We start from the raw sequence: 15797 nt of genomic DNA on the forward strand, positions 1-15797 counted from the left end.
AACATACTCGAAAATTCAGATACGTCGATCATGATGGTTAAATTTATACCTACTCAATTGATTACGTCAATGGAATAGGTATTTATTATCAAATGGTGTGAAGATTTGACAGTATTTTTCTGTGCTTATGGAGTGCTTTAACTACTTACTAGGTACTTACTGGCCTTAAATGCAAAAAATTTTTAAGGCCGAGTTAGAAAACTTTTACCCATGTTTTCTATTTTGCTAGGCGGTGAATAATCATCAATTGATTTACAACCCACTTATCTTGAGAACAACTCCAGTAAGCTGAAGCTACGATTTGACTAGACTAGCTAAAATTTTGAAAAATATCACTCTTTCATTCACCATAAACTTTCAATTTCAATCAAACTCATTCCTTTGGTCTCTGGTACGAAAAACTTACCTAAGAAAATAGCTACGAAACCAGACACCGAAAATATCATCAATACTCCGTGAATTTCTACAATCGAAACCACCAAAGGGTAAAGTTTAACGCAAAGAAATATATAAATGTAAACAGTTAGCCACAAAAAACCTGCCATAACTCCTCGAACTCGAGTTGGGAATAATTCTCCAGCCATCATCCACGGCAGCATGTTCATACCGATCATTGCGAAACCTACACTAATCCAAATGCAAACCAATGGAAACCAATTCATTGGGTTACCCGGCGAATTTTGCCATAGATACTGATACACAGCAGCTGATAAATAACTCAGGCACATACCAGCTGATGAAACAATAGTTAAAGTTTTGCGACCAGTGTGCTCAATAATGCAGGTAAAAACAATGCCGAAAAATAGGCTAATTAAGATGTATACGAGTGACGATGAAAATCCATCTATTTTTGTTCCAAAAGCGTTGCTAAAGCTGACAGCATAGTAAACGATTATATGGGCACCGCAGAGCTGCTGCAAGAAGAAGTAACACGTTAGAATGAGAAAAGGCTTCCACGCTTTTGTCCGAATTATCGTTCTTATAAATGATTCCTCAGTTTCATTCTGATTATTTGATAATTTAGCCTTCAACAATTCGTCAAGTTCGGCGTTGACGGTTGCCAGTTCGTTGTTTCGAAGCCATTTCAATGATTCGGTGGCTTCATCGACTTTGTCACCTGATATCAGCCACACTGGTGATTCAGGAATTATGAAAAATGTAAAGAAACATAAAGCAGAAAGAATGCTCAGGATTGCTGCCGCTGTTCTCCAGTATATGAAGTGACCCAATAGGTATGAAGTTAGGATGCCAATCAGTACTGTCGGTCCAACCAAGGATAGTAAAGTTGCTCGAATTTTTGGCACATTTATCTCAGCTATGTAGATGACCACTGCTGAGTCCATTGCTGCAGAAGGAAAAAAAAACAGATTGAAAAAATGATGAAATTAAATCTGGCTGATTGTTTTATTGTTTTTTTTTGTTTGTTTAAGAAATGAAAAATTCTTCGACACTTGAAAACATTAATTGTTTTGACCAAAAAACGAGGATTCAAATCTGACGCTTCAATTTTTTTTTCTTTCATCTACTCTTTATTTGAGTTGAAATTTCTGTAATTTAACATCTCCCTAATAAAAAACATCAACCTCACAAACCAAATCTAAACCCCCCCCCTTACGGGTGTAATAATTTTGTAATTATAAACACCCCCCCCCCAAAAAAAAAAAACATCTCTTCACGAAAACACAGATTAACTTATCTTTTCACGTCAATGAATCCTTGCGTAGGTATAAACTGTTGATTTTAAAAATATCTAAATCATATCCTCAGTACACTTAATTATTGTCTGAAGATGACCAGTAAATACATAATTTTCAAATAATGTTACTGAAAATAACTTACCAATAGCGCAACCAGTTATAAATCTGCCGATGCAAATCATAACAACAGATGGAGCTAATGCAATAATTGCCCATCCTACGGTTAGAGGTAAAAATGAAATTTGAATCGATCTTTTTCTGCCGATTGCTTCCATTAATATACCAACAAGAACAGCAAATATGGGCATTGCAGCAACACCGACACTGGCTAATCGTAACAAAAAAAAAAAAAAAACGCAAAATATACCTATATATTATCTACTTGCATTAAAAAAAAAGCAAATGTGCCTTTTAAACTCACACTCACTAATTTGAACGAGACTAACCTAGAAGGAAAGAGCGCATCCTTATTTTCTCCCCTCCCCCAACTGAAATTCCAGGTCGTAAAGTTCTGGCAAATTTTTGAAATTCTTCAATTCAACTCCCAAACATACACAACTTATAGTTTTGGACCATTCTAAAGTCTGTATCGATTTAAAAAAATTTTTTTCAGAAATTAATTATGAAATGGTATCTGGCTCGAGCTGACGAGGGAACCTTTTGACCTAAGCCAGTCTAGATAAAAAGAGCATGTCTTGAAACCCCACGCAACCAAAATTTCAGGTCCCAAAGTAATTTTTTTAATTTTGGCGAGTTTTTAAAAATTTAAAAATCCAAAAAACTTGTTTTAGTGGCAATTTTGAAACTTGTTTGTAAAATTATTTTTTTTTAGCACAGTGAGCCAATGTGAATAATACAAAAAAAAAACACTCACGCATTAAGCATGAGAAGACCGGATTTCCTTCAAATACAAATCTTTTACGAACAAATTGAGTCACTTTTTTAAAACATTTGTATAGCAATTGATCTGTTTACAATCAAATCGAATCATTTACGAACGATTGGGTGATTAAATAAATTGATTGATTCCTTGGTGAATCATTCGCAATCACAAAGCGCAATGCGCAAACGATGAATCATAATAGTCGGGGAGCCCACTTAAGGACAAATTGCTTCCCCCTGTCGATCCTCCGGGACAACTTTTTTCTTAAAGGGGGAGTCCTAAGGAACATTTCTAGCCCTTGTACTCAAAAAAAAGTGGCCCTACTTACAAAATGGCGGCCATTTTGATTGACAGGTCAGCTGAAATCGCAGATTTTGCGTTTCAACATAGGACTTGCACAACATTTTTCAAACTGTACAAAGGTAGATCGAAAGATCAAGCAAAAATTGATCACCTGTCAAAATTTCAAGTGCTAAAGTGCATTTTTCGATTTTTGGTGAATTTTTGAAAATCAAATTTGGGCTAAAAATGAGGGAGAAAATCAAAATGTTACCAAATTGACCAAGAAAGCTGAAATTTGGGATACACCCTATTTTCGACATGCCAAATCGATTGGAAACTGTGTCAAACCGTTTTGAGCAGTTCTGGAGCCTCCAGCAGATTTTTGAAACTCGAAATTCCCACAAAATTTCACCAAAATGGAGTTGGAAAGCTGAAATTTATTCTGCAAACTAATTTCAATATGCTACGAAGTCAACTGCAGGGGAATTTCAAGTCGATTTGGAGCATCCAGCGATTTTTTGAAAATTACTGGAGCCTCCAGTAGATTTTTGAATCTTTGAATTTTCACAAATACGATTGATTCGGTTTTTGTGATACTATTATGTAGGAATTGATCTGTTTTCAAGCGAAGTGAATCGAATCGAATCATTCACAACCGATTGGCGGTGGGACAAATTGATTAATTTCTAGGTGAATCACTCGCGAACGAATTGAATTTTTTAGTGAATCATTCGCGAACAAATTGAATAATTTTTGACGAATCATTCGCAAACGAATTGACTTGTATAAGTAACTCGTTCGCGAACGAATCGATTCATTTACTCAATTTTTGGTGAATCATTCGCGAACGAATTGAATAATTTTTGACAAATCATTCGCGAACAAATTGACTTGTATAAGTGACTCCTTCGCGAACGAATTGAATAATTTTTGGCGAATCATTCGCGAACGAATTGAATAATTCCTGGTGAATCATTCGCGAATAGCGAATCGATTCATTTGCTTAATTTTTGGGTCAATTATTCGCGAACGAATTGAATAATTTTTGACAAATCATTCGCGAACATAATACAAATTGACTTGTATAAGTGACTCCTTCGCGAACGAATTGAATAGTTTTTGGTGAATCATTCGCGAACGAATTGAATAATTTCTGACGAATCATTCGCGAACGAATTGAATAATTCTTGACGAATCATTCACGAACGAATTGAATAGTTTTTGGCGAATCATTCGCGAACAAATTGAATAATTCCTGGTGAATCATTCGCGAACAGCGAATCAATTCATTTGCTTAATTTTTGGTCAATTATTCGCGAACGAATTGAATAATTTTTGACGAATCACTCGCGAACGAATTGAGTAATTTTTGACGAATCATTCGCGAACGAATTGAATAACTTTTGGCGAATCATTCGCGAACGAATTGAATAATTTTTGGCGAATCATTTGCGAACGAATTGAATAATTTTTGGCGAATCATTCGCGAACGAATTGAATCATAAATTGAAGAATTGATTAATTCGTTCGCCAATGGTTCTAATGCAATATGGGTATCAAAACCTGAATTTTGAAGGAAACAGAACTCATGTTTAAATACTTTTTGACCCTAAAGCCAAAATGGGCTCCGTAGTAGAGGAACATACAAAACTAAAAATTGTCAAAAAATACCAAATGGGTATTAAAACCTGGGTTTTTGAGAGTGCAGCATTCATTATTGAAGATCATTTTGACTCTAAACCCAATAATGGCCTCCAGGTACTTACCAATCCATGATGCATCCTCGGAATTTATTTGCAATTCGGAATTTGAGTTTTGTAATTGAGGTATTAATACTGCGGAAAACCCTTGACATATTCCTATTGATAAATGCAGCAAAAGTCCGATCAATGAGGCTGAAACCTGGAATAAATTATCTTGCTTCAACGATGCTATTTCCATAGTTTAAATATGTAGTACCTATATTGATGATTTCTATCAAGTACCTATGTATCCACCTAGGAGGTTGAAAAAGGGATGGAGATGAGATTGAAATCTGAACGCATTTTTCTTTAAATTTTTATTGAAATTATTGTTTAAGAAAATTGAAAATAAATTAGTATGATTTGTATTTTATATTTTTCACAAATTGGGTAAGTATGCTTTAGAAAAACAAACAAAAAAAAAACAGTCTTTCACAGACTTTTGCACAGTAATTTTTTTTGAACACGTTGACATTTTTAGCTTGAAGTCAAGTACATATATCTACCTATTCAGTCTATCATACTGAAATTTATCATCATAACTTGGTATGTATGGCAATGGTACTCATGGCATAGATACCTATTTACAATAATTTTTATAATGATAAATTATAACTTGCATTAAAAAGCACTAGTAACGCTTACTTACTTGTTTAAGTATGGAATAATTTCTCCAACTTGATAGTAACAACATTTTGCTTCTCTTTGATGGTATAATTTTCAAAAATACTGTCTTTCAAATTAAGTAGGTTTGAGTTTTGAACAAGTGAAACTAATACTCGTATAGCGTAATGAATGATCGTTTGTTGAGGTAATGAATAAGTACAATGTACTTACTGAATTAAATCCCTTATTGAGTTTTTTTTATTTTATGGGGATTAAACGTACCTACCTACTCGAAAATTGAGATAACTAGGTACCTACGTTGATCATCATGATTAAATGTACATCTCTCTTACACAATTGATTACGTCAATGGGTTCTCTGCATTTATCTACCTAGTGATTTAACTACCACTGGCCTTGAATGCAGAAAAATTCAAGGCTGAGCTTGAAAACTTTCACTTAGGGTCTTCCACGTATTTTATTGTTGCCAGGCCGCAAGCAATTTTCTTCAATTGATTTACAACCTACTTATCTTGAGAACATCTCAAGCTAAACTGAAGCTACGAGTACAATTTGACTAGATAAAACTTGCAAAAGATCACTCTTTCACCATAAGCTTTCAATTTCAATCAAACTCATTCCTTTCGTCTCTGGTACAAAAAACTTACCGAATAAAACAGCTACAAAACCAGACACCGAAAATATCATCAACACTCCGTAAATTTTCACCAACGAAACTACCAAAGGGTAAAGTTTAACGCAAAGAAATATATAAATGTAAACAGTTAGCCACAGTACGCCTGTCATAACACCTCGAACTTGAGTTGGGAATAATTCTCCAGCCATTAACCAAGGCACCGAGTTCATACCGATCATGGAGAACCCTACACTAATCCAAATGCAAACCAATGGAAACCAATTCATGGGATTATCCGGCGTATTTTGCCATACATACTGATACACAGCAGCTGATAAATAACTCAGGCACATGCCAGCTGCTGAAACAATAGTCATAGTTTTGCGACCAGTGTGCTCGATAATGCAGGTAAAGACGAGGGCGAAAAATAAGCTAAGTAGGATGTACACGAGTGACGACGAGAACCCATCTACTCGTGTACCAAAAGCGTCGCAAAAGCTGACCGCATAGTAAACGATTATATGGGTGCCGCAGAGCTGCTGTAAGAAGAAGTAAGACGTTAGTATGAGGAAAGGCTTCCACGCTTTTGTTCGAATTATCGTCCTTATAAATGATTCCTCAGTTTCATTCTGATTTTTTGATAATTTAGCCTGCAATAATTCGTCCAGCTCGGCGTTGACCGTTGTCATTTGGTTGTTTCGAAGCCATTTCAATGATTCGGCGGCTTCTTTGACTTTGTCACGAGATATCAGCCAGACTGGTGATTCTGGAATTATGAAGATTGCGAAGAAACTAACAGCAGATAGAATGCTCAGAATTGCTGCCGCTGTTCTCCAGTATATGAAGTGACCCAATATGTATGAGGTTAGGATGCCAATCAGTACTGTGGGTCCAGTCAAGGATAGTAAAGTTGCTCGGATTTTTGGCTCGTTTGTCTCTGCTATGTAGACTACAACTACTGGGTCCATTGCTAGATGAGAAAAAAAATGAAGGATTTTAAGATTAATTTTCATGATATAGGTACATATTAAATACGGTTCATAATGTGCACAATTTCAAAATGCCCACTGGAAATTGTACCTACTTACCTAGCTATGCTATTTGCTATTGATGCCAGAAATGCATGAACTGAGATGAATTAAGTATAAAAATAGATAATTTGAAATTTGAGAAGTGCTCAAGACCCCAAGAAAAAAAGGTAGATTTGATCAGATTTGCGCTGGTTTTAATTAGATCAGTTGAGATCAAATTTTAATCAGGAAATGTTCAGATCATGATCAGATTGCATCTAATCCTATGAATATTCGGATGTAAGGGTAAGGACACCAATTATGGACCAGTCCGCAATATGGACCAGCGCCCGTTCTCATTGGTAATTAGCGCAATCTGTCAGGAAAAAATGTATTCTGATGTATTTTTCATCAAAAAAACGAATGAGACAAAAATTACAACTGTAAAGTCAAAATTCGCTGAGAAATTTACAAAAAACCGTTTTGAGACACTGAAAATTTTTTCAGTGTGTTTTTCAACTTTTATTAAAACATATATGTGGTGTAATTTTCTAAATGGCATTGATGTTTATAATATCAAAAAAGGATGTAGTTTCTGCTGGAGTGATCAGTTTTTGCTAAAAATGAGGGTATGTACAGAAATTTTTGGCGCAAAGTTTTTTTTATGGGGTGCGCTAATATGGACCACCTGTGATATTGAATTTTTTACTCATTTTTTACAGCCGCTGAAAAAGGGAATGCTTGAAATACTTTTTTTTGTTCATTTCTACTAATAAATATGATGTTTTGAAACGTAAAAATATGTTTATTTTGAAATTATTCCTTAGGTGGTCCATATTAGACGTCCAAAATTTTGAACTGTCACTTTGACACTCGTCATTCAACAATTTGAAAAAAATATTCAAAATTAACCTGAACTGCTTAGAATAAGTTTTCTTGTTCATTTCTACGAATAAATATGACCTTTTGAAAAATGTGAAAGTATGTTTATTTTGAAATTTTATAGGTGGTCCATATTAGGCGTCCAAAATTTCGAACTGTCATTTTGACACTCATCACTCAACAATAAAAAAAACATACTTTAAGTTGACCTTCACCCCTGAAGTTTTGTACAGTGTTGGTGGAAGGATGGAACTTCATTTTAAGCCTTTGTGGAGGTTTCTACCTCCTATAGTTTTCAAGTGGCAATCCTCCAAAAAAAGTGGTCCATATTTGGTGCCTCTACCCTTAATCAATCCGCTCTGATCAAATGTGAGATCATATCCACTCTCAAGTTTCACTTATTGGATCTGATCCTGATTTGAACTGATGATCTAATCAATCACTAATCAGATCAAAACTAAGATCAGATCAGGTTTGCTCAGATCAAATTGGATCAGAGAAATTCACAGATTTTATCTATTCTGATCAAACAGGTCTGATCTGCGCCAACCGGCCTGATCAAATCTAATTAAGTAAGTACATATATCAAGTCAAATTCCCTTCATTGTATGCTTACCTGATCAGGCCAAAGTAACGCTAATGCAGTCAAAACCAGGATCAGATTATGTGTATTTAAATCAAGATAAAACTAGATTAGGGAAATTTTTGGATCTGATCGATTTACTTGTAAATCAAACCGATCTGATTTGCACAAAGAAGCCTGATCTGCTCAAATAATTCTGATCTCGGTCTTATCATAATATCCAATCAGGTTCTCCTCTTATCAAGATGAGGATCAGATTGGGCCTGTCCAGATCAAATTGAATTACCTATTAAGAAAATATCCTGATTTTGATTTATTCTGATCAAACATGTCTGAATCTGATCAAACATGTCTGAATCTGATCAAACATGTCTGAATCTGATCAAACATGCCTGAATCTGATCAAACTTGTCTAATCTGATCAAATATGTCATTGTCTGATCTGATCAAACAGGTTTGATCTGATCAGATAATTTTCCATCAATTTCTCCCTATTGCTCCTAATCTGGTTTTAGCAGCTGTAATCTGATCAAAACAAGGATCTGATCAAGTCTGTTCAGATCAAATTAGATTAAGGAAATTTCCAGATCCGATCAATTCAGATCAAACTGGTCTGATCAGATCTGATCATGTCCAATCAAGTTTCTCTTATTCATTCTGATGTCTGATCTGATCAAACTTGTTGAATCTGATCAAACATGTCATTGTCTGATCTGATCAAACATGTCATTGTCTGATCTGATCAAACAGGTTTGATCTGCTCTGATAATTGTCCATCAATTTCTCCCTATTGCTCCTAATCTGGCTTCAGCTGCTGTAATCTGATCAAAACAAGGATCTGATCAAGTCTGTTCAGATCAAATTTGTAAATTAAGGAAATTTCCAGATCCCATCAATTCAGATCAAACTGGTCTGATCAGATCTGATCATGGCCAATCAAGTTTCTCTTATTCAATCTGATCCGGTTTGAACAGATCTAATCTGTTCAAAACCAAGATTTGATTAAGTCTGATAAGATGAAATTGGTTCAGACTTTGGTGAAAGTTCTAGATTGATTTCATCTGATTTATCAGATCTGATCAGATTGGATGTATTCAATCAGTTCTACAGGTTTTGATCAGGTGCGAACAGATCTGATCTGATCTGATCAAAACTGATGTCTGATTAGGTATGGTGAGATCAATTTGATCTTTGAGGAATGTCAGAATCTGATCATATTTGATTAGAACTGCTCAAGTTGAATTTTATCCGAAGAATGTTCGGATCTTCTGAACAAGTATAGTTCTGATCAGATGTGTGATTGTATTATCCAATCAGGTTTCTCCAAGTGCATCTGATCAGATTAAATCTGATCTGATTTAAACTTGGATTGCGATTCAAGTTTGGTCAGAATAAATTGTAATTTGTAATAAACGTATTAGAAAAATTCCTGGGAACTGATATCATCTGATCTGCTCAAACAGATCTGATCAGAATCAGATGTGTGGTCATATATCCAATTAGGTTCTTTTTTTTGATTTCATCAGGTCTAATCAGATCATTCAGATCAACTTTGAGTTGAGAAATTTTTAGATCTGATCAGATATTAAGATTATCTGATCAGAAGTGTGGTCAGATTCGATCAGGTTCCCCCTACTAAATCTGATCTGCTGTGAACAGATCAATTTCTGTCAAAAATGATCAGATCTAATCTGATTAAAACCCTGATTTGATCACATATACGAGTAGTTAGATCTAGTCTGAATAAATTCGAACTGAGAAAGTCCGGATCTGATCAAACTGGTCTAAGCTGAGGTTTGTTTTTTTTTAAACCAAGTCCCCTTCCCTTTATTGCATCTGATAAGGAGTGAACCTGCAAATAGATCTAATTTGATCAAGACTTTAATCTGATTGAATCTGGTCAGATCAGTAATTGGATTTGGGGAACATTCAGAATTGATCTAATTCTATTGATCGAATCCAATCATTTTCTGTCAAGTGGATACCTATCATTTTTGGGCAGAAGTTATCACTGGATTAGTGTAATTTATCAGCAATGCCACCATCAAAATAAATGGCATAGGATCACAAAGGATTGTAGACAAGATTATTTTTCAAAATCAAATCTTAATTTGAGCTCTTTTTTTTTTTTTTTTACAATTGAGGCGAATTTTTTGCATAGAAGTAGGTAGGTATAGATGATAATGTCTGGTAACATGGTCATAGGTTATCTTCTCATAAGAACACAGACAACTCAACATGTCTAATTAAGACAGATGAACGTTCGGTAAACAGATCAACTCGAATTGATTGTAAAAATAAATCATTATCTCATTACCTACCTATCACCTATTTTGAAAATTAATCGAAGGCGACAAACTTGTAATTATTTTCTATCAAGTAGTGCGAGTACATTTATAGGTACCTAGCTTACCAATAGCACAGCCTGTTATAAATCTGCCAATGCAAATCATCACAACGGAAGGAGCTAATGCAATAATTGCCCATCCAATGGTTAGAGGTAAAAATGAAATTTGAATCGATCTTTTCCTTCCGATTGCATCCATTAGTATTCCAACGAGCACAGCAACCACAGGCATTGAAGCAACATTGACACTGGCTATAATTTATAAATTATAACAAGAATAATACACGACATCTATCCTAGGTACTTACACGAGAGAATAAATTTAATGAAAATAATAATTTGTAAGATTTCAGCGAGGAGAAAACAAGTAAAAGTAGGTATGTACATACCGATCCATGACGCTTCCTCAGAACTTATTTTCAATTCGGAATTTGAGTTTTGTAATTGGGGTATGAATACTGCTGAAAATCCTTGGCATATTCCTAATGATAAATGCAAGAGAAGTCCGATTAATGAGGCAGAAATCTGTAATTAGATTATCTCGTTTTAATTTCGAAGACTCTCGTGATCTCAGGTTTGGGCGAGAGGTTTTTTTAAATTTCAACTGAGTGTTACATATGATTGTGAGTTAACTCTTTATTTGATTACATGAAAAGTCCATTGAACCAAGTCTTTTTTCAAGGCGTTTGGTCAAATCCTCTCCAAATCCTTCTAACTCATTAAGAATTCATGCTTTATACCCAATGTTTCAAAACAAACATACAATAAATGTAATTTTCATGATAGGTAGGTAAAATTAATAACTTGAACGTTTACTTACTTGCTTCAATAGAGAATAATTTCTCCAACTTGATGGCACCAACATTTTGCTCCTGTTTGATGTCGAGTATAATTTGCAAATAAAGTACCACACATAACTTTTTAAATTAAACGGATGTTATCGTTTATCAATCAGTAAATGCGATTTGAACACAAACGCAGCCGAAATATCGCAAGTATGATCCATGAATGATCGTCTGTTAAGAAATAACACGAGGAATTTTTTTTATTAAATTGATAATTTAATGCTCGCATCATACCAAATGTTTTTATTTTTCAAGAAGATTACTTATTAATATTTTGGTAAATTTAGATACGTAAATCATTATGATTAAATTTATCCACCCGTTCAATTACCTTGGAACCTCGACCGAAATGTAATGTTTAAATGTTTATCAATACTTGTACTTACCTCATTGTATTTTCTGCTCATGCAGTGTAATATCAACGATTTGTCTTCACAATAAAAAAAAAATAGTGTTGAAATTCAGAGTTTGAGTATTAGGTAGGTGAATACTCCTAATTTTAAAAATATGGTTACCTACTTAATACTTAGGTAATTTGAATGTTTAAGAATAAACATTTTGATATTTTTTTTTCAAATGAAATGCTTACAAAATGGATTACTAACGTACGAGTTTTCGAAAAACACCTTTCGTTATCTACCTGTACCGAAGAATTATACTTTTATCAAACTTCGATGCCCTCCCTTCCCTATTGTTATTATGAACCTATATGCGCCATAATTTAATCATTTCTTTTAAAAATTATTATTAGAATTGTTTTTGTACGCGGTTTTATAGCATTTTATAAATTAAAACAATGGTTTTTTATACTCGTATGATTACCTAAGTATGTATTAACATCATATTTTTTTAAAAAAATAGGTTTGTCTAATTTTCAATTTTCAAGCTTTTCAAATTTTAATGCGAGTTATTAATGTTTACCTAACTACATATCATAAAAACTATGTTTTGAAACTTTGAGCATGGTTTCTTCAAATAGTATCAATTTTTCAGTTTATGACAACATGTGCTTGGACGTTTTGCTTCCACAATATTGACTTCGCTACGTTTATTTAATTTGCCGAGAAGTAAAATTATTCGTTTACTGGGGTGCTTATAGGCAACATATGTAACATGGATGTGTCCAAAGAAGCTAGCTTAAGGGGCTGGAAATCGACAATTTCCAACATTTATTTACCTACTTGTTATTTTTATAAGTAGGTACATTTTCACTTCTTTTTTTCATTTTTTGTGACTTGTAAATTTTTTTGAAAACAATTTACATATCTCAGCTTAAAATTCAATTCTGATTCCTGCGCTTCCACTTTGGCCCAGTTTTTTTTTCAAATATCTCTTTAATTCACCTAGAAAAAAAATACTTCCCCTCGACTTGTAATTTTTTATTCATTTCTTACTTCTTTTACTTGACTTGAAATGTTTTTCAAAAGTCAAAAAGATTTTCATTCATTCTCGATAAAGTTTCCAAGTTATCGAAATATCGTTACGAAATTATTGAAGGCGATCTTTCACTTTCATGTTCAAAATTAGGGGTTCCAAAAATAATTTAATCAGGTTTTACTGAAAACTGAGGCCTAATTCGAAGAACAAAATATGCCGGAGAAAACCTGATTTCATCACGTTAAAAAAAATGTTTGGAACAGCGAAAGAAAAATCAAAATAGCATGCAAAAGATGCAAAAGTGTATCTTTAGATCAATTTAAGGTTTTGAATTTGATTTCTTGAGTTTTGATGAGTTTTGAAAAATTCGGATTTGGCTCATTTTTACTCCCCCCCCCCACCCCCTCAAAAAAAAGATTCAAATTTTTGATTTGATTGAAGTAGAAAGATGATATTTGTTTTTTGCTATATTTTTGACTTTTCAAATCGATTGGTGATAATTTTGAAATGTTCTGAAGCCTCCAGCAGATTTTTGGATTTTTTAGGTAGGTATTGGAAAAGTTGTCATAATCATAATAAATATGTAGCAAAAATGAAATTGGGATATATACTACACACTGACCACGATCATATTCTTCTTTAAAGATCGATATCCTCAAAACCCACTTCTGCTGTTTCGAATTCAAAATTTTCTCAAGCGATACAAAACGCTGAAATTTTGTTTAATATAATATACAGTATTTTTAACCTCCAAAATCGGCTGGGGGTCTTTTTAATATGCAATTCTCGAGCCTCCAACGGATTTTGGAATTTTCGAAGGAAATGATTAAAATTTACGGATATGAATCGACAATTTAAAAATTTGTTCGAAAATCGACCAAATAATGTGTCACAAACAGAAGGAATTGCGTTTAATCTGGGTTAAATGTACTTACTTTTGGCTTTTTTTGTGGCAATTTTTTCTAAAATTTGTATAAGATGCGCTGGAGATTCCAGAACAATTCGAACGTATCACTAATTCATTTGTGAAATAAAATACCAATGTTCAACTATCTACCTCAAATTTCAAGTTTTTCATGAAAAATAAACCCAATTTTGATTCAATTTTAGGCTCTTTTTATGACAGATTTTTCCGAAACTGGAAATTCAAAAATTCTCTGCAGGATTCCTAAACAGCTCAAATCCACCACCACCTAAAAATTTTATGAAAAAAATTAAAAGAAACAAAATTGTAGAATACAAAATTCCTCGCCAGAAAAATAAGATTCATTTTTTCCCAAAAGTTTCATTATCCAGACATTCCGAGCAAAGCTTGAAAGTTTGTAGTGGGAGAAAATAATTTTCTGCTGTCACTTAAGCTGGGAGAAATCTATTTTTGAATTTTTCTGCTACTTATATAAGTACTGGGAGAAATTTATTTCGTCGTGATTCTGTCTCCTAATGTGGGAGAAAATAATTCTCCTAACGTGGGAGAAAATAATTCTATCTCCATATAGAGTAGATTTTCTCCGGTCTTTTAGGCGAATGAATATTTTTCTGTCCCCTTAGCGACGGATATTCAACCATTTTAATGACCATTTATTACATCAGTGACCAAATGCGACATTTTTCCCAACCTATTTAGTGGTGGTGGCGCCTATGACCAATTACAGTTGCGAGATTATCGAATATCAACGATTATACACGATTATAACTTCGTATTTCCGGTAGTGGCGCCAAGTTTACCTCCACTTCCGATATATTAACCAATAACAATCAAGTTTTTTACGATTATCGCCGAATATACGCGAATATGACATAATACGAGCACCGCTAGACGCGATATACACGTGCGCCACTTACCCCACCCAGCTACTGCACGATTTTTGGTTATCGTAGACTATAAATACTCCGATCCAAGACAAAATCGTTGGTATTGTTCAATAGCGCCATAGCTTTGAATAATATTCGCTAACTGGCACACAAGCGCCATAGCTTCGGTTAGCTATCAATGAGTCGTTCTTCAAGAATTTGTAATAATCTACGTTACAAGTTGTTAGTTTAGATCCAGTACAGTTCGTGTTCAAGTTAAATAGGCACTTCGGTCATATGAAACCTATGATACTAAATGGATCAGACATCCATGACTCGGGCATCTTCGTCGCCATAGACAATTTTTGTCCTTAGCACTGTTTCCATTGGGGATAAGTTAGCAATTTTCATCTGTCTCGGATCGCTTTCTGACAATTTAGTACAGAGGTAGGCACTTTAGGGCCTTTATTTTTCCTTTTTTTCCCAAATTTCCTTTATTCTGATAAGTTATTCTGATAAGTTTATTCTGATAAGTTTTATTCTGATAAGTTCTCCCTTTTCCCAATAAAAATCCCTTTATTTTGATAAGTTATTCTGATAAGTACACAAATCAAAAAGGACAATTTTGTATCAAAATGCCCACAATTTTCTCTTGGCATTATAATATAATAAGTTATTACACGAGTTCTTATCTTATTTATTGACAATTGTCAAATTGTCAAATTATTATTCTTGGTAAATCATTCCATTTACGACAAAAGTAAGCATTTCCACAAATAAAGTAAGTATTTCTACGGTACCTATGAGTAAATATGGCATTTTGGCATTTAAGACTGTGTATTCGTAACCTGCATGAAGTATCGTGTCTCCACGAAAATATAAATAAATTTAAATATTCCAGTGGGAATTAGGAATAATTCCTCGTCCGCAATTCATACGACCCTAAGATTATGCACTGAGCTATCATACGAATCGAGAGAGATATTAATTATATGCACACGACCACATCCATTAGAACCAGGAGAGTGCATAATAGGATATCCAGTAAGTACACCAAAGTGGATATGAGGTTATTAGTTACAATTAAGTTGTGTATCATCGACTCTCATATCTTCA

At 34.0% G+C, this 15797-nt stretch overlaps 3 protein-coding genes across 4 annotated transcripts in view; 1 reads left to right on the top strand and 2 right to left on the bottom strand.

The window, feature by feature from the left end:
* Nucleotides 1–15797, top strand: part of LOC135847148 (UDP-glucosyltransferase 2-like) — a 53277-nt gene that overhangs the window by 5798 nt on the left and 31682 nt on the right. The window lies entirely within an intron of this gene.
* LOC135847153 (facilitated trehalose transporter Tret1-like) lies at nt 93–5386 on the bottom strand. The gene is made up of 4 exons (XM_065366590.1): nt 5254–5386; nt 4629–4764; nt 1840–2025; nt 93–1345 (listed from the first exon to the last, which is right to left on the bottom strand). Exons 1-4 carry the CDS (start codon nt 5296–5298, stop codon nt 345–347), a joined length of 1368 nt encoding a protein of 455 aa, XP_065222662.1. The 5' UTR covers nt 5299–5386; the 3' UTR covers nt 93–344.
* Nucleotides 4954–12053, bottom strand: LOC135847151 (facilitated trehalose transporter Tret1-like). 2 transcript variants are annotated; one of them, XM_065366588.1, is made up of 5 exons: nt 11900–12053; nt 11489–11684; nt 11058–11193; nt 10735–10920; nt 4954–6816 (listed from the first exon to the last, which is right to left on the bottom strand). In XM_065366588.1, exons 2-5 carry the CDS (start codon nt 11531–11533, stop codon nt 5816–5818), a joined length of 1368 nt encoding a protein of 455 aa, XP_065222660.1. In that variant the 5' UTR covers nt 11534–11684; nt 11900–12053; the 3' UTR covers nt 4954–5815. The 2 variants fall into 2 exon arrangements, with proteins under 2 accessions (XP_065222660.1, XP_065222661.1); XM_065366589.1 differs by having other exon boundaries at nt 11058–11150; nt 11900–12052.

This window comes from Planococcus citri, chromosome 5 (assembly GCF_950023065.1).
Source record: "Planococcus citri chromosome 5, ihPlaCitr1.1, whole genome shotgun sequence".
NCBI classification, from domain to species: Eukaryota; Metazoa; Arthropoda; class Insecta; order Hemiptera; family Pseudococcidae; genus Planococcus; species Planococcus citri.

Coding starts and splice junctions, on each gene's coding strand:
- LOC135847153 (XM_065366590.1), bottom strand. CDS start 5,298: ATGTTGTTACTATCAAGTTGGAGAAATTATTCCATACTTAAACAA. Junction 4,765..5,253: donor ATTATTCCATACTTAAACAA/GTAAGTAAGCGT, acceptor AATTTATTCCAG/GTTTCAGCCTCATTGATCGG. Junction 2,026..4,628: donor CGAGGATGCATCATGGATTG/GTAAGTACCTGG, acceptor TGTTACGATTAG/CCAGTGTCGGTGTTGCTGCA.
- LOC135847151 (XM_065366588.1), bottom strand. CDS start 11,533: ATGTTGGTGCCATCAAGTTGGAGAAATTATTCTCTATTGAAGCAA. Junction 11,194..11,488: donor ATTATTCTCTATTGAAGCAA/GTAAGTAAACGT, acceptor ATCTAATTACAG/ATTTCTGCCTCATTAATCGG. Junction 10,921..11,057: donor TGAGGAAGCGTCATGGATCG/GTATGTACATAC, acceptor TATAAATTATAG/CCAGTGTCAATGTTGCTTCA.